The following is a 27,562-nucleotide window of genomic DNA, read 5'->3' as shown; positions in this document are numbered from 1 at the left end:
GGTATCAAGTTGGTGGCTTTTTTTTTTCTTTTTACTTCAATTTGAAGTGGAGAAAATGACCTCAGTAGTCACCGCGTAGCAGCAGAACAATAAATGCACTCAGTGCCCGCGTTTCTTTGACTCCGTTTTTATCATTGGTCAAAAAAACTCCACTGTGTGTAAGTAAGGGCTGTGAATAAGGTTAACAATAACCAAAATCATATTGCTTGACTATTGCTTAAACAAGTAATGTTACTTAGCTGTTTAATTTTGCCCACTGGTGGCAAATCACGATGCCTGAAAAACGAACTAATACCACAGGATAATTACTTTTGTGTTTATGGTGTAGCAATATGATTTTGGTTATTGTTAACCTTATTCACAGCCCTTACTTACACACAGTGGAGTTTTTTTGACCAATGATAAAAACGGAGTCAAAGAAACGCGGGCACTGAGTGCATTTATTGTTCTGCTGCTATGTGGTGAATACTGAGGTCTTTTTCTCCACTTCAAATTGAAGTAAAAAGAAAAAAGAAAGCCACCAACTTGATACCACACACTTTCAAGTGAATTGATTTCAGCTCATCATTAGTAATGTTTTCCCTTCTTCCATTTGCAAACTCATGCATTCTATTTGAAGACTATGTGTGAAAAGGCATGATAAAGTTTGACTTATTAGGTAGACAGAGGTTGCATATGTGTGTGTGTGTGTGTGTGCACGTGCATGCGTGCACCTACAGTACGTGTACAGGTGGACAGGCAAACTTACAGGCAGATGGAGCCTCTCCAGTAGGTACTATCACTTAGGCGATATGTGTCTAAGCTCGCTAAACTGAATATCTATCAGACTTAAATTTTGTTGTTTTGTTATTGTGCTCACAAAATATTTGCGCACCTCTGTGCACCAAGGGTAAATTTTTATAGCTGAGCACAGAAGTGCATTTCCCTGTGCAAGCAGCAGCTAATTTTCAGAATGAAAATATGCCCATGCTTTTTTAAAAATGAGACCAGGGAGTGTATATACTAATATTTATACCTGATCTTTGGCATGCACAAATGTTCTGGATTAATTACATACATATAGGCGTATTTTCAAACCTGTCACCCAAAATGCTTCCACTCAGTTTGGACAATACTATGTATGTGCAGTCTGTAAAAGAGCAATTCTATAATCTAGGCACATGCATTTATGTGCCCTTAAATGTGTAAATGTCTAGAACAGGGGTGTCCAAATTCGGCCCTCGCCAGTTTGGGTTTTCAGGATTTCCCCTATGAACCCTGGTCTAGAAAGTCTAGCATGAAGCACATAAGTGTAGACTTAGCCCCCACCACCACCCAAATGTCAGGCAGAATCTAAGCACTATTCTGTAATGGCACACCAAACATATGTATTCAAATGCACATGGGTGGAACATGAACATCATTCTAGTTACATATATAACATACAAAATAATGTAAGTTTTATGTGTCCCTGCGGCATTTAGGTTCCACCAGTTATGCCAGACTTGCATGCATAAATGCACAGAAAAGCGTCAGTTACACGTCTAAATGTACCGAGTGCTGTTTATAATATAGCATGTAAGTATTATAGCATATAAATACAAGGGGAGCATACATGTGGGCAGAGCATGGGAAGGGCATGGGTATGTTTCCAACCTATGCTCACAACTTGTAGAAAACTATAAGTTACGAGTGTTGCATGGTGCCATTAGGCATGGCCATATACACCAGCCATAGAGCTGGTGTACATGGTCATGCCTAAATTTAGGCATGTCAATGTGGGTTTATGTTCAAATTCTAAAATGGAATTGGTGCACCCAGATATGTACTAATTATTGATGGTATAGCAAATAAAATGAACTATGCTGTTATAGTATAGGTGTTTCCGGAGCAGCATTGGGGTGCCTAAATGGAGACACCCTGTTGTAGAATTGTCCCCTAACCCCCAGATTCTATAAAGGTCATTCGAATTTGTGCACCAAAATTTGGGCACAATCCTGAGATATGTGTGCAACTTAAATGGTTAATGAGCCAATTAACGGCAATAATTGGGTGCTAACAATCAATTATTGACTTTAATTGACACCAAATAGGCTTTGTGTGTGCATATGGCTGTGTATTCTGTATCAGTAGGTGCCTAAATCCCATAGCATACAACCCAAAAGAGGGCATGACCACGGGAGGGGGGTTATGGGTGAGTCAGGGGCTTTCCAAGCATTTTCACACAGTGTTATAAAATACCGGGGATGCCTGCCCAAATTTGATGCCAGGAGTTCCACCTGGTTTCAGCAGGTGTAAGTCCTAGTACCCAAATTTGGACTCGGAAAATTGGCACTATGGACCCAATTCTATAAATGGTGCCTAAAATATCCACATGGAAAACATTTCCACCTAAGCGTATTCTATAAGCAGCACCTAGATATAGTGTATTATATATATATTTGTTGCATTTGTACCCCACATTTTCACACCTATTTGCAGGCTCAGTGTGGCTTACATAGTACAATCAGAAGTGTTTGCCCAGTCGGTGGATAACAAATACAAGTTTTATAGTGATCGTATGATATTGAGAGGGGCATAATGGAACAGAAACGCCTATCTCCATGGGCGTTAATCTCCGAGAACGGGTCCGTGAAGGGGCGGGGCGGATCGTATTTTTTAAAAGAAAAAGACGCCCATGTTTTATTCGTCAAGGTGTGAGCTGGGCGATTTTGCTTTTCAGCGATAATGGAAAATGAAATCGCCCAGCTCAAAAACGAATAAATCCAAGGCATTTGTTCGTGGGAGGGGCCAGGATTCATAGTGCACTGGTCCCCCTCACATGGCAGGACACCAACCGGGCACCCTAGGGGGCACTTTTACAAAAAACAAATAAAAGGTAAAAGAGCTCCCAGGTGCATAGCACCCTTCCCTTGGGTGTTGAGCCCCCCAAATCCCCCTCAAAACCCACTGCCCACAAGTCTACATCATTACTATAGCCCTAAGAGGTGAAGGGGGGCACCTACATGTGGGTACAGTGGGTTTGGGGGGGGTTGGACGACTAATAGCATTAAGCAGCACAATTGTAACAGGTAGGGGGGGGGATGGGCCTGGGTCCACCTGCCTGACGTCCACTGCACCCCCTAACAACTGCTCCAGGGACCTGCATACTGCTGCTTGGGAGGAGGGTATGACATTTGAGGGTGAAAGTAAAAAGTTGTGAAACATCATTTGTTGTGGTGGGAGGGGGTTAGTGACCACTGGGGGAGTCAGGGGAGGTCATCCCCGACTCCCTCTGGGGGTCATCTGGTAATTTAGGGCACTTTTGGGGGCCTTATTCGTAAAAAAACAGGGTCCAGGAAAAGTGTTCTAAATTCTAGCTCAAAACTGTTCCATTATCGGCGAAGGGCGCCCATCTCTGTTCGCCCGATAACCACGCCCCAGTTCCTCCTTCGACACGCCTTCGACACGCCCCCGTCCACTTTGTCCGCATCCGCGACGGAGTGCAGTTGAAAGCGACCCAAATTCGGCTTTTGATTATACCGCGTTATTCGTTTTTGTGAGATAAACGCCCATCTCCCGATTTAGGTCGGAACTTGGGCGTTATTCTCGTTCGATTATAAGCAGGATAATACACTTAGTTGAAACCCTAGCGCCTAAATCTATATGCCTCTATTTAGGAGTCACAGACCAAGAAAGGGATCTAGGTGTTGTCATTGATGATACATTGAAACCTTCTGCTCAGTGTGCTGCTGCGGCTAAGAAAGCAAATAGAATGTTAGGTATTATTAGGAAAGGAATGGAAAACAAAAATGAGGATGTTATAATGCCTTTGTATCGCTCCATGGTGCGACTGCACCTCAAATATTGTGTTCAATTCTGGTCGCCGCATCTAAAAAAAGATATAGTGGAATTAGAAAAGGTGCAGAGAAGGGCAACGAAAATGATAAAGGGAATGGGACGACTTCCCTATGAGGAAAGGCTAAAGCGGCTAGGGATCTTCAGCTTGGAGAAAAGGCAGCTGAGGGAAGATATTAGAGGTCTATTAGATATTTAGTGGAGTGGAAGAGATAGATGTGAAGCGTCTGTTCACGCTTTCCAAAAATACTAGGACTAGGGGGCATGCGAAGAAACTACAATGTAGTAAATTTAAAACGAATCGGAGAAATTTTTTCCTCACTCAACTTGTAATTAAAATCTGGAATTCGTTGCCAGAGAATGTGGTAAAGGCGGTTAGCTTAGCGGAGTTTTAAAAAGGTTTGGACGGCTTCCTAAAGGAAAACTCCATAGACCGTTATTAAATGAACTTGGGGAAAATCCACTATTTCTGGGATAAGCTATATAAATTGTACATTTTTGGGATCTTGCCGGGTATTTGTGACCTGGATTAGCCACTGTTGGAAACAGATGCTGGGCTCGATGGACCTTTGGTCTTTCCCAGTATGGCAATACTTATGTACTTATGTACAGCAACAAAAATATGGTGTAAATCCTGGTGCATTGATTTGGGCGCAGAGGGCCATATTCTTAAACAGTGCGCATAAATTTTGGAACGCCCACAAAACACCCATTTCCCCACCCATAATCACGCCCCTTTTAGCTGTGTGCATTAAAATTTAGGTGCTGTGCATTACATAATACACTTACGGGTCATTTTACCAAGGTGTGGGAAAAAGGGCCCTGCGTGCCAGAGCTGTTTTTTCCACAGCCGGTAAAAAACAAAAAAATGTCCACATGGTGTGAACTCTTACTGTGTACAGGCCATGCGGCAGGGAGCCCTTACCGCCACCCATTGAAGTGGCAATAAGGGCTCCTGCACTAACCTGGCAGTAACCAGTCAGCACGCGGCAATGCCCGATCACCTCCGGGTTATCGCCACGCAAGCCATTTCCGGGGTTTTCTTTTTCCCCCAGAAATGCCATGCAGTCGGGGCAGGACTACTGCTGGTGGCCATGTTTCATCAGCGGTAGTCCCAGAAGAACGAGCAGTATGTCCACGTTGGGCTTACCACCACTCTATACAAGGGCCCCTTAGTGATTTGCACATACATTTTAATTACTGTTAATTAGTGCTCATTGCTGTTAACAATGTTGATTGACTTGTTAAGTCAATTAAATTATGTGCGTTGTTATAGAATACGCTTGGATATTGGCACCAAACTCTTGGCGCGCTATATAGAATCTGAGGATATGTGCTATTCTATAAAGGACGCTCAGCCCAGAGCGACTTTTACTGAACAGCACTGAGCGCTGATGTTTTTCCAGCATCAAATTTTGAGAGCCATTTACCAAATCCAGCCCTAAGTATGTAACTTTAAGGGAGATATTTTCATAACTAAGTGCCTATGTGAAAAATCCCCCCCCCCCCCCCCAAAAAAAAAGATGCCTATTTTATGCAGTCAACGCAGATGCCAATGTGCCTTTATTAAGTAGATTCATTCAATAATACCTAGTACAACACAAATTCTGTAGCAGAAATTTGCATGTGCAAATTTGCAGGAAGTCGGTGTAAATACAGTATGTGTGTGTGTACTCTGCACATTACTCTGCCCCAGCTTGGCCCAAACTTTGCTCCCAGAAATGCCTCTGCACAGATAATGTAAAAGAAGGAACAATCTTGTGATGTGCTTAATTTATACATGTTTATTACATAGTAGATGACGGCAGAAAAAGACCTGCACGGTCCATCCAGTCTGCCCAACAAGACAAACATATGTGTATACCTTACCTTGATTTGTACCTGCTTTATTCAGGGCACAAACCGTACAAGTCTGCCCAGCAGTACTTCCCGCCTCCCACCACCAGTCCCGCCTCCCATCACCGGCTCTGGCACAGACCGTATAAGTCTGCCCTCCACTATCCTCGCCTCCCAACCACCAACCCCTCTTCCCCCCACCTGCTCTGCCACCCAATTTCGGCTAAGCTTCTGAGGATCCATTCCTTCTGCACAGGATTCCTTTATGCATATCCCACGCATGTTTGAATTCCGTTACTGTTTTCATCTCCACCACCTCCCGCGGGAGGGCATTCCAAGCATCCACCACCCTCTCTGTGAAAAAATACTTCCTGACATCTTTCCTGAAGCCGCCCCCCTTCAACCTCATTTCATGTCCTCTCGTTCTACCGCCTTCCCATCTCCAGAAAAGATTTGTTTGCGGATTAATACCTTTCAAATATTTGAACGTCTGTATCATATCACCCCTGTTCCTCCTTTCTTCTAGGGTATACATGTTCAGGTCAGCAAGTCTCTCTTCATACGTCTTGGAACGCAAATTCCGTACCATTCTCGTAGCTTTTCTTTGCACCGCTTCCATTTTTTTAACATCCTTCGCAAGGTACGGCCTCCAAAACTGAACACAATACTCCAGGTAGGGCCTCACCAACGACTTGTACAGGGGCATCAACACTTCCTTTCTTCTGCTGATCACACCTCTCTCTATACAGCCTAGCAACCTTCTCGCTACGGCCACCGCCTTGTCACACTGTTTCGTCTCCTTCAGATCCTCGGATACTATCACCCCAAGATCCCTCTCCCCCTCAGTACCTATCAGACTCTCACCGCCTAACACATAAGTCTCTCTTGGGTTTCTACTCCCTAAGTGCATCACTTTGCATTTCTTCGCATTTAATTTTAATTGCCAAACCTTAGACCATTCTTCTAGCTTCCTCAGATCCTTTTTCATGCTTTCCACTCCCTCCCGGGTGTCCACTCTGTTGCAAATCTTAGTGTCATCCGCAAATAGGCAAACTTTACCTTCTAACCCTACGGCAATGTCACTCACAAATATATTGAACAGAATCGGCCCCAGCATCGATCCCTGAGGCACTCCACTACTTACCTTTCCCTCCTCCGAGTGAACTCCATTTACCACCACCCTCTGTCATCTGTCCGTCAACCAGTTCCTAATCCAGTTCACCACATCGGTTCCTATCTTCAGCCCATCGAGTTTATTTAAGAGCCTCCTGTGGGGAACCGTGTCAAAAGCTTTGCTAAAATCTAAGTAGATTACGTCTATAGCACGTCGATGATTCAATTCTCCAGATACCCAATCAAAGAATTCAATGAGATTCATTTGGCATGATTTCCCTCTGATAAAACTATGTTGTCTCGGATCTTTCAACTTATTGGCTTCCCGGAAATTCACTATCCTTTCCTTCAGCATGGCTTCCATTACTTTTCCAATAACCGAAGTGAGGCTTACCGGCCTGTAGTTTCCAGCTTCTTCCCTATAACCCTTTTGTGAAGAGGGACCACATCCGCCGTTCTCCAATCCCTCGGAACCTCTCCAGTCTCCAAGGATTTATTAAACAGATCTTTAAGAGGACCCGCCAGAACCTCTCTGAGCTCCCTCAATATTCTTGGGTGGATCCCGTTCGGTCCCATGGCTTTGTCCACCTTTAGCTTTCCAAGTTGTTGATACACACTCTCCTCCGTGAACGGTGCTCTATCCACTCCATTCTCAGGTGTACTTTTGCCAGTCCCTCGTGGTCCTTCTCCAGAATTTTCTTCAGTGAAAACAGAACAAAAGTATCTATTTAGCAAATTGGCTTTTTCTTCATCATTATCTACATAGCGTTTCGCTGTATCTTTTAGTCTCACAATTCCCATTTTAGTCATTCTCCTTTCACTAATATACCTGAAGAAATTTTTGTCTCTCCTCCTTACATTTCTAGCCATTTGTTCTTCCGCTTGCACCTTCGCCAGACGTACCTCTCTATTGGCTTCTTTCAGTTTCATCTAGTATTCCTCCCCGTGTTCCTCTTCTTGAGATTTTCTATATTTCAGGAACGCTAACTCTTTAGCCTTTATTTTCTCAGCCACTTGCTTGGAGAACCATATTGGTTTCATTTTTCTTTTGCTTTTATTTACTCTCCTTACATAAAGGTCTGTGGCCCTATTTATTACTTCTTTCAGCCTGGACCACTGTCCTTCCACTTCTTGTACGTCCTCCCAGCCCATCAGCTCCTTCCTCAGGTATTCCCCCATTTTACTAAAGTCAGCAGGCATGAAATCCAGGACTTTGAGCTTAGAGTGGCCACCCTCCACTTCAGCCGTCATATCAAACCAAACCGTTTGATGGTCACTGCTTCCCAGGTGTGCACCCACTCGGACATTTGACACACTATCCCCATTTGTGAGCACCAGATCCAGCGTCGCTCCCTCCCTCGTGGGTTCCGTCACCATTTGTCTGAGCAGAGCACTTTGGAAGGCATCCACGATCTCTCTACTTCTTTCCAATTTTGCAGACGGAACCTTCCAATCTACATCTGGCAGATTGAAATCTCCCATCAACAGAACCTCTTTTTTCTTTCCTAATTTTTGAATATCTGCAATCAGATCTTTATCTAGTTCCTCTAATTGTGTTGGGGGTCTGTAGACAACACCCACGTGGACAGAGGTTCTATCCTCTCTTTTTAAGGCGATCCATATCGCTTCCTCTTTTCCCCAGGTCCCTGTTATTTCAGTCGCCATGATATCATTCTTTACATACAGAGCTACTCCTCCACCTTTTCGACCCTATCTATCCTTCCTAAATAGATTATAGCCTGGTATGTTTGCATCCCATTCATGGGAACCATTGAGCCACGTCTCCATGATTGCAACAACATCTAAGTCTGCCTCCAACATCAGGGCTTGAAGGTCATGAACTTTATTGCTTAGACTACGAGCATTTGTGGCCATCGCTTTCCATCTATATTTCCTGGTATGTGTTTCAACATTTGTGATTTGGGGGTGTCTTTTCACTTTGGGTACCTTCGTATCTTTTTGTTCCAACTTTATTGCTTTTTCCTCTGCCTCAGTTTTATTTTTAGGCGCATCACAGTGCTGTAATGTTTTATTTTCAGGAGCATCACAGTGCTGTAATGGAGCAAAATAATTCTTTAGTGGCAACACTTGTGCGGGGGAATACATGTTTATTCCCACGTACAGTTTTAGAAAAGCCATTTTTTCCATTTGAATACTCGTTATGCATGGAAAATGCTTTATAAAATCTCCCCATGCATATGTACGCATGATTTAGAAATGCCTACTGATGAACACTGTTTCTTCTAAACTGAGCGAGTGTCCTTTATTTTCATTGCTACCAGCAGGGGGTGGTGCTTCAATATTATGTTCTCAATCTCTAGGGACAGGCAGGTTTCCTGGAGTCTGCAGAACTTGGCCTTTCCTCATTACTGAAAATGTGATACTGAAACAGCACCCCCCATTGACAGGACTATAGATGGAGGACTCCCACTTAGCTTAGAGGGTACAGTGCTGAGGGGTATATGAAAGCATGATAATTCTTGTGTTTCCAGAGAGAAAAGCTGCACAGACAGAACTAAGCAAATTTGCAGCCTTTTTCTGTACATCTCTTTGCCTTTGTAAAGTGAAATAACAAGACTTAGCAAGATTTCAAGCTGATGAAATTCGGCCCAAGAAACATGACCGATATATAATAACTGACATAATTTCCCCTGTGGCATACTGTGTTCTTCTTACAGAGCTAATTCATTGGAAGTACTGGCACTGGATGGAGTTAGCAGTGGGATTCTCCAGTTTTATACAGCCCAGGAGAGTGCTGAGTGGCTGCAAGCAATATCAACTAACATCAGTGACCTGACCCTACAAAATGTATGTGCTCCTTACATGCTGCAAAGATTTTTCTACCTTCTGTGCTTTGAAATGCTCAAAATAGCATCAATCTTTAGTTAAAAATAAACTCTATCAAATATATAAGAAAAGAGACTGCTAGCAGCTGCAAATTGCAAATATAAAAGTGTGTAACATGGATATTCACATCGAGGAGTGGCCTAGTGGTTAGGGTGGTGGACTTTGATCCTGAGGAACTGAGTTCAATTCCCACTTCAGGCACAGGCAGCTCCTTGTGACTCTGGGCAAGTCACTTAACCCTCCATTGCCCCATGTAAGCCGCATTGAGCCTGCCATGAGTGGGAAAGCATGGGGTACACATGTAACAAAAATAAATAAAATTTCACCAGGCCCCATGCAAACAAAGAATCAATATCATAATTTAAACTGATAGCCAAAAGAGTCACAACTGTAATAAAGAACTTTTGAATATAAAACATACTAATTATTCATGAGCTACAGTGATTAATAACACAAATCTGACCAATCTAATCAATCCCCCAAATTAGCCAAGTTTCTACAGGAGCCAAAGTTCATTTCTGAACTTGGTCACTCAACCATTTCATGAGATAATTGCTCTCTGTAGTTCATGTGGTCATCCCCACAAACTGTGGTGTTATGCATTAGCTAAGGCAGTGGTTCTCAACTCAGTCCTCATGGCACACCCAGCTCTAGGAGTCACAGGATTCTATGATGGTATACTGAGAAAACCCCAAATTACCCAGAGCTAGGCCAGAATAATCTTGGACTCATTGCATTCTCATCTTTAGGTTAATATCCAAGGGCTTAAACTCTAAATCACATAGCTGTGATATTAAACACCCTCTACCCTTTATCAGCACAAACAAGAACCATGAAACACCAATTTGGAAGGGAAAACTGGAAAACATGCCCAGAGCCAGCTGCCCCAGTGCTCTTAAGTGCAGCTGAGAACTCAATTCCTGCAAGCCTACTCAGAGCCCTGAGATTAGCCCCTATTGCAGGTGTCTTCAAATCCAGTCCCCGAGTCCACAACCCAACCTGGTTTTCAGGATTTTCACAACAAATATGTATAAGATCTATTTTCATTCACTGCTTCCATTGCATGCAAATAGATCTCATACATATTTATTGTGGAAATCCTGAAAACCAGGCTGGGTTGTGGATCTTGAGAACTGGATTTGAGGACCCCTGCCCAATTGGCTCCATGGTTTATAGATCCTACATCTTTGTACTCACCAGCATGTGCTTCTACCCACTGGTAGGAAAAATTGCACGCATGAATATGGGCCTTAATTCAAGGGATTTAGTCATGGAAATGGCTCTAGTGTATTCTGTGACCAATATAACCTCTCTTTTAAAAGAACAAGCTGATTTAATATGATACTGACAAATACTTTCATCCTTATTGATAACTGGGAATGGATTCATACAAAAGTAATAAAGGATAAGTGCTGCAAAGCTCAACTAGTCAAACTCCGAAGTCAGAAATAGTTGGAAAATCACCTACACATGAGAGGTAATTTTATAAAAGAGTGCCTGGGAGGTCAAGGCTTATAGATATATATGTTGTGTAAATTTTTTAATTGCAACAAATCCAAAATTGAATTCTATTGTATAGTATAGAGGTTATCAAATAAATGTGTTTGAATTAAATAAGGGGACCTCAGAACAACAAGTCTCACTGTGAGCCTTCTCAGGAATAGCCCCCATGTTCTGGAATTTACTCCCAGAGGGACTACATATAACTTGAGACTACCTCTACTTTAGGAAGCAGTGAAAGCCTGGCAGTTCTCCTAAGCCTTTAACACATAGGGTGACTGACTATACACTCATTCTGTACCTGGACTAGCTTGCAACACATACTGTAACTTAGATCAGTTTCTTATCTGTTGCTTAACTATACAACTAATCATAAAATTATCCCAACTGACTCTGTACCACGCATCTTGTTCCTATAATATATTTGCACTTGGTCCCTCAGCTATATGGTTAGCCGTATTGTAGAAAATCTTTAGCATTATGTCTATGTTAGTTGAATGTTCTAATGCATGCTTATTAGGTGTATCATTAGTATTATACTAACATTGTATTATATCTCTGGTATTTGAATTCCAGTGCTGTTAAATGTGTATATTTTTGATACTGTTTCATGGTATTTCTATTATTAGGTTTCAATTTACTGTTTTCCGGTTTACCTCATTTATTATATTTATGTGTATTCTTGGTTATTTTACTATTTTCTATGCTGTTAACAAAATTATAAGTTTTATGTTAAGCTGTACCTACTGTACACTGCCTTGGGTGAATCTCTTCATGAAGGCGGTTAATAAATTTCAATAAATAAATAAATACATAAATAAATCATAGTCTGCTGTAAATTTGGGCTCTGGTTTGTGATCATCAGCCCCGTATGCATGCAATTCACAAAGAAACAGTTCGTTGTTAAAAATATTTTTTTAGTTGCCAATAAAATGTAAATGAAAGCTGATACTTATCAGTGTAATTAACAGTAAGTCCAGAGAAGTCCCAGCTTGGTGGAAAGGTTTTGCTAAAATACACTGCATCTAAGGATAGTGTCTTGTCTTGCTTGCTGCAAGCATTGCTGAAATAGCACACAAAGAAAGTGTTTCCTGCATTCTGGTTTTTGCTTCAATTAAGTTGACATCTATAAGATGATCTGCCCTAGGAAACACTCATTTAAATACCTTAATCTAACACGACCATCACTGTGAAAAATTCAAGAAAGCTTTATCAAATGAAACAAAATGAAGGTTAAACTTAAAACTTCTCTAAACCTTAATTGACAAACCAAGTAGAATCATTGAATTAAAGATAGAAAATAGTAAGGCATTTTAGGTTATTTTTCTCAAATGTAATTTTATGAACAGCAGGAATTCTTGTACCTTTACTATTATGTCAAACTTATCGAAATGCTTGGATCCAAAATTAATCACACTACGCTATACCCTAGTAAATCATAATTTAACAGCAGAACACCTGCCTGAAAATCTGCACTGGATCACAAATTGGTCTATTCAAGGGAGATCACATCAAAGAAAAAAAAAACAATAAAAAAGTTAAAAAGTGTATGCTTTTATATAACACAAGGGTGTGTTATCCTTTCTACCATTTGCATAAAGACACAGATAAAGAGAAAAAATGAAGGCAGATAAAGACCATATGACCTATCCAGTTTGCCCATTCATTCTATATACTATCCTTTCCTCTCCCATAGAGATATTATGTACTTATCCCAAGCTTTCTTGAATTTAGATACAGTTTTCATTTCCACCACCTCCACCAGGAAGCCATTCCACAAGCTCACCACCCTTTCTGTGAAGAAGTATTTCTTCAGGTTACTTCTGAGTCTATCCCCATTTCACCTTCAGCCTATGCCCCCTCATTCCAGAGCTTCCTTTCAATTGAAAGAAACCTTCCTCCTGTGCATTTATGCTATGCAGGTATTTAAACGTCTCTATCAAATCTCCCTTCTCTCGCCTTTGTTCCAGAGTATACATATTGAGATCTTTAAGTCTGTCCCCATACACTTAATGACAAAGACCACAGATCATTTCAGAAGCTAAACTCCATCCTGTTTATATCTTTTTGAAGGTATGGTCTCCAGAATTGACCACAATATTCTACTGTAAATGAGGTCTCACGAGAGTCTTATACAGGAGTAATGCGACACAATGCAACCAAAGACTCTTTCTCCCCCTCCCCTTTCTAAGTTCCCCCAACTACACCTACCTTACATGTACCTTATCTACCACAACAACACCTTGTATTCATTCATACTATGTATTTGTTCAGACCGGAATCGGCTAACGCTGTTAACGGCGATATGTAAGCCACATTGAGCCTGCAAAAAGGTGGGAAAATGTGGGATACAAATGCAACAAATAAATAATAAATAAATAATCACCTCCTTTTTCCTACTGGCCTTTCCTCTCTCTGTGCACCTAAGTATTCTTCTAGTAATGTAATGTTAGAAGAACAACCTCATAATATACTCAGACTTTATTATATACTGCATATAGGCTCAAGCATCAATATTGAATCCTACTAGAAAATATACTTTGTTTCTATGTAGTCTATAAAAATGTATGAATATAAAACCTGGGATATTTTATGTGAAGTTGACTGCAGTGCTCCCTAGGGTGTCCCACTGCTCTGCTGGGATGTCTTTGTAGCCAGTCTACTAAGAATACCCCCTTCCCCCATACATCCCAGTGGTTTGTTTTTGTGTGTATTTCCCTTGAATGTTTTTTTTTATGGTCCTGCCTGAAAGATAGATGCAGGCCCACGATATTCAAAGCAATTTAACTGGTAGTCAAAGCCACTGACTGGTTAAATAGCATATCGATGCCTAACCACTAATATTCAGTGGCAGATAATTGATTATCTTTGCTGAATATTGCTATATCTTGTCCTTATCTGGTTAGGCACCAATATTCAGCTCCTAATTGGTGAGGTTTAGCAGCCAAATATGCCCGCATAAATAGCTGTCCTATCTTCAACCGCTAAAACGTTAACTGGCTAACGCTGAATATTGGCATAGCCAGTTAATATTTTAGCAGTTAAAAAACCTGGATAGTCAATGCCTGTAACAGGAAATGGCCCGGAATTGAATACCGGTTTTAATGCTGGCTGCTGTCAACTGAATATTAGGCCCATTGATCACAAAAATGTCTAGCAAATGGCCATATTTGAAACAAAAAGTTGGATGTTTTTCTGGTTTGAAAATGACCCATGTAAAATGTCCAAAATCAGATTTAGACATTATAGTGAAAATGCCCCTCCACATGAAAAAAATGCTTCCTATGATTTGTGTTAACACTGCTGGTTGTTAATTTCCTGAAGTATCCTTTTGTTTTAATGTTCTTTGAAAGCTTAAGCAAATGAGTGAGGTGATTAAGTCTGCAGATGAAACAAAACTGTTCAAGGTTGTTAAAACTCATGTGGACAATGAAAAATGGCAGGAAGACCTTAGGAAATTGGAAGATTGGCATCCAAATGGCAGATGAAATGTAATGTGGACAAATGCTAAGTCATATACATTGGGAAGAATAATCTGAATCATAGTTACCTGATACTAGGGTCCACCTTGGGGGTCAGCACCCAAAAAAAAAAGATCTAGGTGTCATTGTAGACAATACACTGAAATCTTCTGCCCAGTATGCGGCTGCAGCCAAAAAAGCAAACAGGATGCTAGGAATTATTAGGAAAAGGGATGGTAAATAAAACCGAGAATACTATCATGCCTCTGTATCACTCCATGGTGCGACCTCACCTTGAGTATTGTGTTCAGTTCTGGTCGCCATATCTCAAAAAAGATATAGCGGAATTAGAAAAAGTTCAAAGAAGAGCAACTAAAATGATTAAAGGCTAAAGAGGTTAGAGCTCTTCTGCGTAGAAAAGAGAAGGCTGAGGGTAGACATGATTGAGGTCTATATAATCCTGAGTGGTGTAGAATGAGTAGAAGTGAATCGATTTTGTACTCTTTCAAAAAGTACAAGGACTAGGGGACACTCACTGAAGCTACTTGGGAATACTTTTAAGACAGATAGGAGGAACGCTTTGCCAAAGAATGTAGTAACAATGGTTAGCATATCTGGGTTTAAAAAAAAGGTTTGGACAAGTTCCTGGAGGAAAAGTCCATATAGTCTGGTATTGAGACAGACATGGGGAAGCCACTGCTTAACCTGGGATTGGTAGCATGAAATGTTGCTACTATTTGGGTTTCTGCTGGGTACTTGCGACCTGGATTGGCCACTGTTGGAAACAGGATACTGGGCTAGATGGACCATTGGTCTGACCCAGTGTGGCTACTCTTCTTATTTTCTAAATTTCCATATTTTATTATTTCTTCCATGATAAACTCATGATTTTATAAACTTCTATCATATCAGTCTTTCTTTTCTGTTCTGCTCTAGACCAAAGAGCACTAACATGTTTAGTCTTTCTTCATATGGGAGTTCCATTCTTTTTATCATTATGTTGCCTTTATCTGAATGAACCCTTTTTTAGTTCTGCTATATACTTTCTGAGATGGAGCAACGAGAATTGTGAAAATATTCAATGTGCTGTCACACCGTGATGTTCAATTTTGATACACTGGGAGGAGACCCGACAGTGTATTCTTCACTTCCTTGTTTGTTATACAGAGGACTGCATGGTGCTTTTTTCTTTTTTAACAACAACAAAAAAAAACCCAAGGAGCTTCCAGATCCTGGAACATATCACATAAAATTTTGGAAAGCATCAGCCTTTTGAAATTAGTCTGTTGAAGCCTCCTTTGTCATTGGTGTGACCCCTGACGCAGGTGCGGTAGCACCGAAACACGACCCGTGTCGGGTCTTTCTTCAATCAAAGTTCACTATTAAAGGATTTTTTAATGAAAGAACTGTGTTCCCTTTTGTTTTTAAAGGTCCTTTGTGCTGGTTTTTTTGTTTTGTTTTGTTCTATTTTGTTCTCCATTCTTTTTAAAAAATAATCCTTAGCATTCTATTTGCTTTCTTGGCAGCTGCTGGATGTGAGACTGAAAATGAATGCATTGTCCACAGTGTCTCCACAATCGGGAGGTGACTTTTAACACAGAACCTATCACTTTGTACCTGAAATGACTTGAGAAGGACGGGTTATGTTAGTGTAGTGAAACTGGTGGAAGATGTCTTTCAGCAGAATTTTAACTAGGTTAAGCAGGAAGTAATAAGAGTGTAGATAATTGTTTTGTAGGGTTTTTTTTCCAGAAAGAAAGAGGTGGATTTTGATGATATTTTATAGAGAAGTGACAAGTCTTAGCAGTCTGTTAGAAATATGCAAATAGAAAAAAAATGTCAAAGATAATCCTAAGGGGTGAAGGGGGGCACCTACATGTGGGTACAATGGGTTTCGGGTTGGTTTTGGAGGGCTCACATTTACTACCACAAGTGTAACAGGTAGGGAGGGATGGGCTTGGGTCCGTCTGGGTGAAGTGCACTGCACCCACTGTCATGGAGCTGGGTATGACATTTGAGGCTGGCAAAAAAAAATTAAGTTTTTTTTTTTAGGGTGGGAGGGGGTTGGTGACCACTGGGGGAGTAAGGGGAGGTCATCCCTGATTCCCTCCAGTGGTCATCTGGCCAGTTCGGGCACCTTTTTGAGGCTTGGTCGCAAGAAAAAATGGACCAAGTAAAGTCGGCCAAGTGCTTGTCAGGGACACCCTTCTTTTTTACATTATCGGTCGAGGACACCCATCTCTTAATCACGCCCCAGTCCCGCCTTTGCTATACTTCCGACACGCCCCCGTGAACTTTGGTCGTCACCGCGATGGAAAGCAGTTGAGGACGCCCAAAATCAGCTTTCGATTATGGAAGTTTGGGCGACTCTGAGAGAAGGACGCTCATCTCTGATTTGTGTCGGAAGATGGGGGCCCTTCTTTTTCGAAAATAAGCCTGATAGTGTTTTAATTTCTTAAGCAGCTTCTCATGAGGGTCTTTATAAAGCATTTTCTGAAAATCCAAATACACTGTATCAACCAGCTCACCTTTATCTATATGTTTGTTTACACCTTCAAAAATCTAATACATTTCAAGGCAAGACTTCCCTATGGTAAACCAAACTGACTCATTCCCATTTATTCATGCCTATATATACAGTCAGCAAAGTTGTTTTTTTTTAGTTTAGTTGTAACCATTTTTCCCAGCACTGATGTCAGGCTCACCAGTCTATAGTTTTCCAGATCACCACTGGAGCCATTTGTAAAAACTGATGTTGCACTGGCCAACATCAGGAGCTATGGCTATTTAAAATGATAGATTACAGAATACTTGTAACAGATTAGCAATTATATTTGAGCTCTTTTTATATATTTTATTTATTAAAAAATGTATAGTCCACTCTATACAATGTATTAGATAGATAAAAAATATATATACATATCAACATAAAACACAAAACAAATCAATATACACAATTACAACACATTTACAACATATTTATAAACAAGATATTTTCTTCCCATAAAAATGTAATCATCATCATGTCACTGGCCACTCTTACAAAAGTTTCTGAAAATAAATATGCTTTCACTGATTTTCGAAACTGAAGATAATCGCCATCGCTTCATAAATCAAATGAAATTGAGTTCTACAGTCTCAAACCTGCCACATAAAATATACTCATTCTATATTCTTCTAGCCTAATTTAGGGCTTCTTTTACAAAGCCATTCTAGCAATTACCATGCGGGGAAATGACAGGAAGCCCATAGGAGTTGAATGAACTTCCTCTCATTTGCTGCACCGGGAATTGCTAGCCACGGTTTAGTAAAAGAGATCCTTAATGAAATGAAGGAACATCTAACAGTAAGTTATTTGTTGACCATAACCCAAGGGGTGACCAGAGTTTGAATCATTAATCTAAAATTTCTCACTGACAAAATGTCTTTCAACTCTTACTTGAACTTGTAAAATATGTTTTTTACCATCTAGTTTGGGTGACTTGTTATGCTTTAGTTTGCCAGTTTACTTTTTTACCTCTTCTAGATGATCAAAATGATTTAACCAGTGAGAAATGGCTGTTAATGGCTTAAATTGCTTGTTCAAGGCTATCTGCCAATTCTCAGTAGCACTTAACTGGTTATTGCCACTGAACATTAGTGGTTAGCGCCTAAGTGAAAAATGGCTATTTTAGGGATGTTCTGGGGAAGAGTCAGCAGTTGGCCAGTTAAGTGCTAAATATTGGCACTTAACCGGCCAGAGTACCCTCATAAAACACATTCCTAGCTTTATGCAGTAATCCATATCCGCTTATGATCTGAATACTGATTTAACCGGTAATGTGTTAGCCGGCTCCGCATAAACCAGAAATTCAGTGCCGAAGCCTGGACATGGCCCGGCATTGAATATCCAAGAATAATGCTGGCGGCAGTCAGCAAAACACTTACTGCCACTGGCTGAATATTTATGCCTAGATTTACAGTGACTAGCTTTACTAAGGCGCGTAGGCACCTACGCGTGTACAGTGAGCATCAAATTAGAACTACCAGCTGGCTACCATGTGCCCCGGGTGATAATTCTAATTTTGACCTGCATCCAAAACGTGTGGCAGAAAATAATTTCTATTTTCTACCGTGTGTCACAAACCGGGCGGTAATCGGCAGTGTACGCGCGCTGATGATTACCACCTGGTTAACGCGTGAGACCTTACCGCTAAGTCAGTGGGTGGCAGTAAGGTCTCAAGCCCAAAATGGATGTGTGCTGAATTATATTTTGCCGCACGTCCATTTTCGGCAAAAAAAAGGCTTTTTTTGCAGGTGCGCTGAAAAATGGACCTACATGCATCCAATACACGTGCCTACACCAGCACAGGCCATTTTCGATGTACCTTAGTAAAAGGGGCCCCTTTGTCACTCAGAATATTCACTGTCAAAGATGGCTTCCAGTCCAAAACAATAATTATTTTAGTTTTTCTGGTCTTACCTTATCCTCCCTGAGCACTCCTTTACCCTTTGCTCATCTAGCAGCCCAATTGACTTGGTCACCACTTTTTCTTTCTAAAATACTTGAAAATTTTTGGTATTAGTTTTTGCCTCTTCAGCAAGCTTCTTCTCAAAGATTCTTATGGCCTTCCCTATTATTATTTTATATTTAACTTGCCACTGCATACAGTATGTTCATCCCTACTTTCCTCATTACCATCTGCTTTCCATTTCTTGAAGGATCCCTTTTTGACCTTCATTTTCTCTGTTGCCTCATTATTAAACCATGCTAGCAGTTTGGCCTTTTTTCAATCTCTTTAATGATGGAATACAGTAATTTTTATCTTGTACCTTGAAATAACACCCACACCTCATGCAAACTTCTGATCATGGTATCCACTTCTTTTAGTATTTTCTAATTTTCTCATTTTACCATAAAACCCATCACCCCTTTAGCAAAAAATAAATGCTGCCTGTCATTGATACTGCCTATATCATTTCAAATGACAGCCTATCCCTAGTACATAGTTAGGCTTGTCTGTCAGGATATGTACTTCTCAGGACACCTAGGCTGGTATTGATCACAATTGCCATGCAGCTTCACCACATTACCTCTTGTACCAGGTCCTACATTGCAGTAAGAAGTAGATCTAAAGTAGTTTGCACTCTTGATGGTTAAAGGACCAGTTACTCCAGTTATTTATGACATCTAGGGGGTCTTTTACTAAAGCTTAGCTCGAGTTATCTGCAGCAGGGCCCATTTTATTCCTATGGGCCCTGCTGCAGATAACTCGAGCTAATAATTTGTAAAAGACCTCTTTAGAAACTTTACAATCGTATTATTTCCTCCCTGGCCTAGCAGCATCCTTTTCTATGCCCCTCCACCTCCAATCAAGTGGCACAGCTTCCTTATACCCCCTCCTGACCATAAAGGTGGAGAGTTGCTGTCCAGGTTGTACTGCTGATGGCTCTGCTGGTTCTGCCTCTCAGGAACAGGAAGTTCTTGCCAGAAGGGGTGAGAACAGCAGTGGTGTGACCTAGACAGTGGATCCATTTATCAATGTCCCCATTTTAGTACCAGGAAGCAGTGATGTTGGGGGAGGGGAGAGATGGCTAAGGGAGCTGCTGGACTGGGAAAGCTGAGGTGAAGGAAGGAAAATGCTGGCCAGAGTGGACTCTGGGCACAGGTTGCTTTTACCTATGTGCCCCCTTTAAGCTGCACCTGGGTAACTACTCCCTTTGCTCATTGGTAAAAGTGGCCCTGTATGTGCTATGCATCAGTAGCACATGCTTTTATGGGTGTAACCCCCCCATCAATTTTGTAAACATCTATTTCTGTACATAGATTAATTTTATAAGAGGGCACCTATTTTAAGAGGACAAGTAGGTACCTCTTTAAGTGCTATTCTATAGAGAAACACATACTGGCTCTTCCATAGGCATAAATATCCATTCCTAGATTATTTAAGTAAGTACATAGTTTACCCTGCTTTATAATCTACACATGTACTTGCAAACTTCTCCCATGCTGTGCTTAAATAGCACCCTGTGCACGTCTAGTGTCAAAGTACCTGCCATGCCAGTCAGTATTGCATAAGGCCATTTATGCACATATGTGATCAAATACACACAAAATGACTATAAAATTACAGTAAAGTATGATTATCTAACATAAATGGGACCGACCCACTGTCAGATAAGTGAAAAGTCAGATAATATGGAAAACAGTGCAGAAACCCCTCAAACAATACATAAACAATGGCATAAAGTTCCTTATTTTCAAAAAATGGTTCTACAACAAAGATTTTTAATAATAATAATCATGCAGTGATGTCACTGGGGGTCTGTCAGATAATCGAGACTGTACTGTACCTTCAAAATGCTATTTTATGCACAAATAAATAATTTAAATTGAAAGTTGACTTGGAAAACATATACAAGCAAATGTGTTACTTCTCTTTGTGTAGCTACATTTTCCCCTGGATTGTATATAGTGCAACTTAAGTTGCATGTGCAAATCTGGTTGTATTTTGGATTTGTGCATGCAACTTAGTTAACAAGCCAATCAGCGCCGATAATTGCGAATTAACAAACAATTATTGGCACTAGTTAGCATTAATTAGAATTTACACACACAACTGTCTAAGCAAATACTTTAAAATAATGTGTGTAAATTCTAAAATCTAGGAGTCGGCATTTACACCAAGTTGTATTTGGCATAACTACTGATGGCTAAATTCAATCATATGGATGGGCACTAGACATCTCTATAAACCATGCCTAATTAGGCGTACTTTATAGAATATGCCTATGTGGGTTTTATTCAGCACTGATTTTTTAGGCATTATACATAGAACCTAGCCCCTTATGTGTACAAGTTTGTGTATGTTTTTGAAAAAGTGTGCACATAAGTATTAACCCCATCCTAGCTTTATACCACTTAAACATCTCTTCTATCTGACTGTATAATATCTACTAATAGATACTAATGTTGCCTGCAGATTTTGTCAGCAGTCTTCAAGAAGCCCAAATAGAAATCCTTGCTGTATTATCAGAAATATCTTTGAAAATTGACCCATGGAGAAGACACAATCATTCAGGGGTGGACTGACCATTCGGGCAACCAGGCAGTGCCCAAGGGCCCAGAGGGTCTGTCTGGATGCCCAGTGCGCTGCTTGTGATCTAGTGGCCTCAGCGGGGGGGGGGGGGGGGGGGGGGGGGGGGAGAGCAGGTTCTTTCCTGCCCAGCCTACTGGGCTGCTACTATTCCTCCCAGCCCTGCACCACCATAGTTTTAAAAATGGCGGCTGACACTCCCTGCGGAAGTCTCATGAGACTGCCGTGGGAAGTCTCGGCTGCCATTTTGAAAACACGGCAGTGCCAGCAGGTGGGGGAATAGCAGCAGCACAGCAGGCAGGAAAGAACATGCCCCCCCCACCCACCCACAGAGGCCATCAGACTACCAGGACCCCTCAGGTAGGACCTGTGCAGCGAGGGCATCAGCAGTGGCGGCAGGGGAGATGTCGGCACTGGCTGGGTGGGGGTCCCAGACCACCCTCAGTCTGCTCTTGCAATCATTATATTAACACTTATTTGAAGAACTTTGCTTTTTGACTAGTAGGATTCCTTCTTCAAAAATGAGGCAAATAAAGCTAAATTTTCTTACTGAAGTAAGAAGAGTGCAGAATACAAAACCAAGGTGGGCATCCACTGAATCTTTTATTTAATGCTAAGGGAAATAACAAGTTGTATTAAAATCCTAAATTGCTCATTTGAAAAAGATAATAAATAGTTGACAATTAGAATAATTTAGAGCTCTAATGGGCTAGGATCAAAGAATATGTAAATTATTCATCAATCCTGAGGGAATGCTGATAACAAAAGCTGACTTCCCTGATGGGAAAGCTGGGCTTATGAGTGTTGATTTGCTAGGAAATTGATTGTCATAAGGCTTATGAAAGACAGAAAGCTACTGAGATAAAGTTAGTGAAATTAATTCTGGATCAGATTTTCAATCAGTGAGCCAATTGCATTAAGTCTCAGAACTAGCTCCTAAAACAATATCTATATTCAGTACCATCTGTAGAGCAAAAATAGCAAACATTATCCCTATGTAGATAATTTTTCAGCTCACCTTTGCTCCATCGCAATCCCTCCCCCATTCTTATATGGATAGTATCCAGTCATTCTCTCATAATATCAGACTGAAACTATCTGTATAACGTCAGCAAATACATGAATAGATCAGATTGGGAGTGGGATAATTGTGAGGGAGTGCTGATCGTGAAAACTTGGGGAAAGGGAACAGGTGGTGCTTCTGTTGGCCATCATTTTACCTGCCTAGCCCAATAGAGCAGAGGGCCTTAAAAATTCTTGGGGTCATATATAACCCAGCCCTTTCATATCATCCACATATCTCAACAGTGGTCTAACGCTGCTTTTATAAACTTAAAATGACTTCTTCCATTCGTCACCTCTTTACTAAACAGGCTCTTCAGATATTTATTCTCACCCTTGTTAACTCATCCCTTCATTACTGCAAAAGCCTCTTCTCTGGAATAAATCTTTATGAACTGCACACTACAGTTAGTGCAGAACACTGCTGTGAAATTCCTAACAGGCTCAAAAAAATATATGACCATGTCACTCCCCTCCTCATCAATGAACACTGGCTTCCTCCAGCTCACTGAATCATCTTTAAAACTCTTACCCTGCTCCATAAAATCCACCATTCTGGTACCCCCAATATCTTACATGACATTTGGTCCCACATAACTTCCCAGGACCCTACGTTTGTCCTAATCTGATCTATTGCACATTCCCTCACTTTGCCAGCTGCTCTTTGATTCCATCCGTATTTCAATGTGGTAGGTCTGACCCTTTGGAATTCCCTGCCCCCTCAGTTGTAAATGCTGACTTCCCATACTGAATTCTGTGTAGCCCTAAAAACCTTTCTCTTCAAAGATGCCTTTAATCTGATGGCTTAACCAAGTCTTTCCCTGGCTAGACTGCAGTTGCTGGTGCTCACCGATCCTCGTGAAACTAGCACACATTTGCATTTTGCCTCTCCTTGGGGCCCTTTTACTAAAGGGTTGCTGCGCAACAACTTAGAACTACTGATGGCCCAACTCGGCTACCGGTGGTAGTTTCATCTCAAGCATGTGCCATTTCTGGCACTATGGAAAATAATGTCTAGTGCGAAGCTAACCTGGCAGTAATTGGGCAGTGTCGCGGGCTGCCCTGTTACTGCCAGGTTAGCATAGGAGCCTTTATCATCACAGCTCCCTCCCCCACATGGCCACATGGTAAGAATAATCTTACCGCATGGCCATGTCTTTTATATGGGCTTTGTACCCATTGCAGTAAAAAGGGCCCTGGCACACAGCAAAAACAGCTACCACAGGACCCTTTTTACCACAGCTTGGTAAAAGGAACCCCTTGATTCTATCCTCCCCATCCTGTATGTTATTGGAGTTCCTTATCCCTCCTCTGATCTCTCTGCTTCTCTTTCATACTCTTTTCACTGTTATGTTAGCTCTTTAATACATCGGGGGGCTCATTTTCAAAGCACTTAAACTTACAAAGTTCCATAGGCTACTATGCAACTTTGTAAGTCTAAGTGCTTTGAAAATACACCTCTATGTAAACTGCCCTGAAGGCCCCACTATAGGGCAGTATATCAAAACCTAATAAACTGAACTTGAACTTGAACACGTAATATTGTGGTCATGCATTAACTGTGTGCCCTGTGTGGTAAATGCAGGTTTGATGCAGGGCACACCCCCTGCATTTACCACAAGGGTTTTTTTACTTACCACACCTTAATTTTTGCTTTGAATGTGCAGTAAGTGCAAAAAACTTACCTTTGGTATATTGAGATTTGTTCTTATAACATCTCTGCTTTCTTCTTATTTCCTTTCTAAGCTGCATTTACTATGCTATGATTATAAACTGTACAATTGAAAATTTAAAAAAAGAATGAAATTATTCTGAAAAACAGCACCACTGGCCATATGGATAGCCATGAATAAATGGGCCAGAGAAAATATGGGGTCAACAAAGAGAAATCTTACCTTAGTAGTCTGTTGCATTTTTAAAGTATTAATAAACAGTTGGATGAGACAAATTAAATAGTGTATCTGGATTTTCAACTTTTGATTTTCAGAAAACTTTTGATAAAGTTCCTCATGAGAGACTCCTGAGAAAATTAAAGAGTCATGGGATAGGATGCAAAGTTCTGGTGTGGATTAGGAATTGGTTATTGGACAGAAAACAGAGGATAGGATTAAATGCTGATTTCTCTCAATGGAGGAGGGTGAACAGTGGAGTGCCACAGGGATCTGTACTGGGACCGGTGCTATTTAACATATTTATAAATGATATGGAAATCAGAATGGCGAGTGAGGTGATTATATTTGCAGATGATACAAAACTATTCAAGGTTGTTAAAACACATGCAGGCTGTGAAATATTGCAGGAAGACCTTAGGAAATTTTAAGACTGGGTATAAGATGATATTTAATCTGGACAAATGCAAGGTGATGCACATTGTAAAGAATCATCTGAATCATAGTTACCTGATGCTAAGGTCCACTGTGGGGGGTCAGCGCTCAAGAAAAAGATGCAGGTGTTGTTGTAGATAATATGCTGAAATCCTCTGCTCAGTGTGCGGCAGCAGCCAAAAAAGCAAACATAATGCTAGGAATTATTAGGAAAGGGATGGTGAACAAGATGAAAAATACTATAATGCCTTTGTATTGCTCCATGGTGCGACCACACCTTGAGTATTGTGTTCCGTTCTGGTCGCTGTTTCTCAAAAAAGATATAGCAAAATTAGAAAAGGTTCAAAGAAGAGCGACCAAAATGATATCGGGGGTGGAACTCCTCTCATTTGAGGAAAGGCTAAAGAGACAGATGAGGGGAGATATGATTGAGGTCTACAAAATCCTGAGTGGTGTAGAACGAGTAGAAGGAAATTGATTTTTTACTCATTCCAAATGTACAAAGACTAGGGGGCACTCAAGGAAGTTACATGGAAATACTTTTAAAACAAATAGGACAAAATATTTTTTCATTCAACAAATAGTTAACTTCTGGAACTCTTTGCTGGAGGATGCGGTAAAAGTGGTTAGTGTATCTGGGTTAATAAAAGTTTTGGACAAATTCCTGGAAGAAAAGTCCATAGTCTGCTATTGAGACAGACATGGGAAGCAACTGCTTGCCCTGCGATTTGTAGTATGGTATGTTGCCACGATTTGGGTTTCTGCCAGGTACTTGTGACTTGTCTTTGCTACTGTTTCATGGAGCGATTACGAGTGGGGTCATATCATGTTAAGAAGGTAGCTGCCCTGTGGTGGCAGGAGGGGTCAGACCTTGTTAATGGGACAGGAGGGAAGGGAGAAGAGCCAGTAGATAGACCAATGTTCAAGTGTTGCTTAAAGTACTACATCAAAATACTTAAGTAAAGGTAAATGCATATTTTGTTACTTAAGTAAAAGTAAAAAGTACAATGAGAATTGCATTAAAAATGTACTCAAAAGTAATAAAGTAAGTGCCTAATATTATACTTTTGAGTAAAAAGTAAAGTACTGTGACTACAAAATGTGTTTGTTTATTAAATATGATGTACTGCTAATGGCAGTTGTATCACAGCAGTGAGCACAGTAAATTAACATCTATTAAAATTAAAATCAAACTCTTAACAAAATGAAAGGAACACTGATTGAGAACCTGTGGCACAAGTTGCCAGTGGAAATATCCAAATGACAGATGACAAAGCTCAGAGTCAATTGAATATTATTGTGTTTTGGCACATTTTGTCAAATAGTGGCAAAATATGGCAGTGCATCATATGTTGCTAGTCAGTGAGGATGCACTCTCTGCACATCATTTTTTTTTCCAATTTGATAGTGAATTAGCAAATGCTCGACATTCCATATATTTTGGTGGGCACCGCATAATAAGCATATGACACTATTTCCATCTATACTTTTCAGCTTAAACATTGATGTCAAATATGACCATGGATGTTCCATATTGTTAAATGACTCTGAATCACTCATGATTAACCTGGGGGGGGGGGGGGGGGGGGGGAGGAAGGATTCAAAGAGAGGTGTATATAGATTATGCTGTCATGTTGCTAGCAAACCATTGCTCCAGTTTTTGCTGCTTCATTTGGTTTACTGAGGAATCATATTTTACTTACAATTAATAAATTTAAAACATTATCCTCCCTATGTTCATCATAAGATATCATATACAAAAATAAAAGTGAAAACTTATGTTTGACAAGGCAAAACATTCCCATATAATTAAACATAATTAGAAAAATAGCCCATAACAAATGACAAACAACAAGAATCTAACCATGTTTTCCTTTTTCAACTGGGGGCCACTACCCTTCTCTACCCCTCCATTCCTCCTTGTATAGCCCAGCATCAACCCTGCCCTGCTCCCCCCCCCCCCCCCCCATAGTCTAGCATGATGGCATCTTCCCTTCCTTCCCAATGGTGCAATCCTTCACCCAGAAATCCTTCACCCAGAAGCCCATCAGCATTACAAACAAAAGCTTTTTTTTTTTTTTTTTTTACCTTGGCTGGAGTAGAAACAGAGCTAAGGGAAGCTACAGCTGTAGCGGAGTCTTCAGACTCTTGAGCATCAGGAGACAAGCAGAGGAGAGGGGGCCCACCTGCCTACTCAAAGCTTTTTTTTTTGTCCAATGCTAAGCTGCAGTATTGAACTGAAGATCAAGATAGGCACTCTCCACTCTGCAACAGGGTAAGGACAGAGCAGCATCAGTTAATGCAAACAACCTTGGGCAGATTGCTAGGTCCCAGTAGTGAACAGGCAACCTCCGGTAGGTTATAGCACCTTCTCTCTGCCATGTCCCACCCATATAGAGGAGGCGGGACGTGGCAGAGAGAAGGACCCATAGTCCGCTAGAGGTTTGCCTGTCTTCACTGCTGCAACTCTGTAGCCCACCGGAGGCTGTCTGTATTAACAGCTGTGGTTCGTAGCTACGGAAGGGAA

At 40.9% G+C, this 27,562-nt stretch overlaps 1 protein-coding gene across 1 annotated transcript in view; it reads left to right on the top strand.

Moving 5' to 3' along the window:
• The window catches only part of SNTG2 (syntrophin gamma 2), a 335,642-nt gene that overhangs the window by 111,645 nt on the left and 196,435 nt on the right, over window positions 1-27,562 (top strand). Inside the window, exon 10 of the mRNA XM_030195159.1 lies at window positions 9,444-9,573. Within this exon, the coding sequence (XP_030051019.1) occupies window positions 9,444-9,573 (130 nt within the window). The remainder of the gene's footprint in view (window positions 1-9,443; window positions 9,574-27,562) is intronic.

This window comes from Microcaecilia unicolor, chromosome 3 (assembly GCF_901765095.1).
Source record: "Microcaecilia unicolor chromosome 3, aMicUni1.1, whole genome shotgun sequence".
Classification (NCBI taxonomy): domain Eukaryota; kingdom Metazoa; phylum Chordata; class Amphibia; order Gymnophiona; family Siphonopidae; genus Microcaecilia; species Microcaecilia unicolor.
This window is presented reverse-complemented; position numbering and strand designations above follow the sequence as displayed.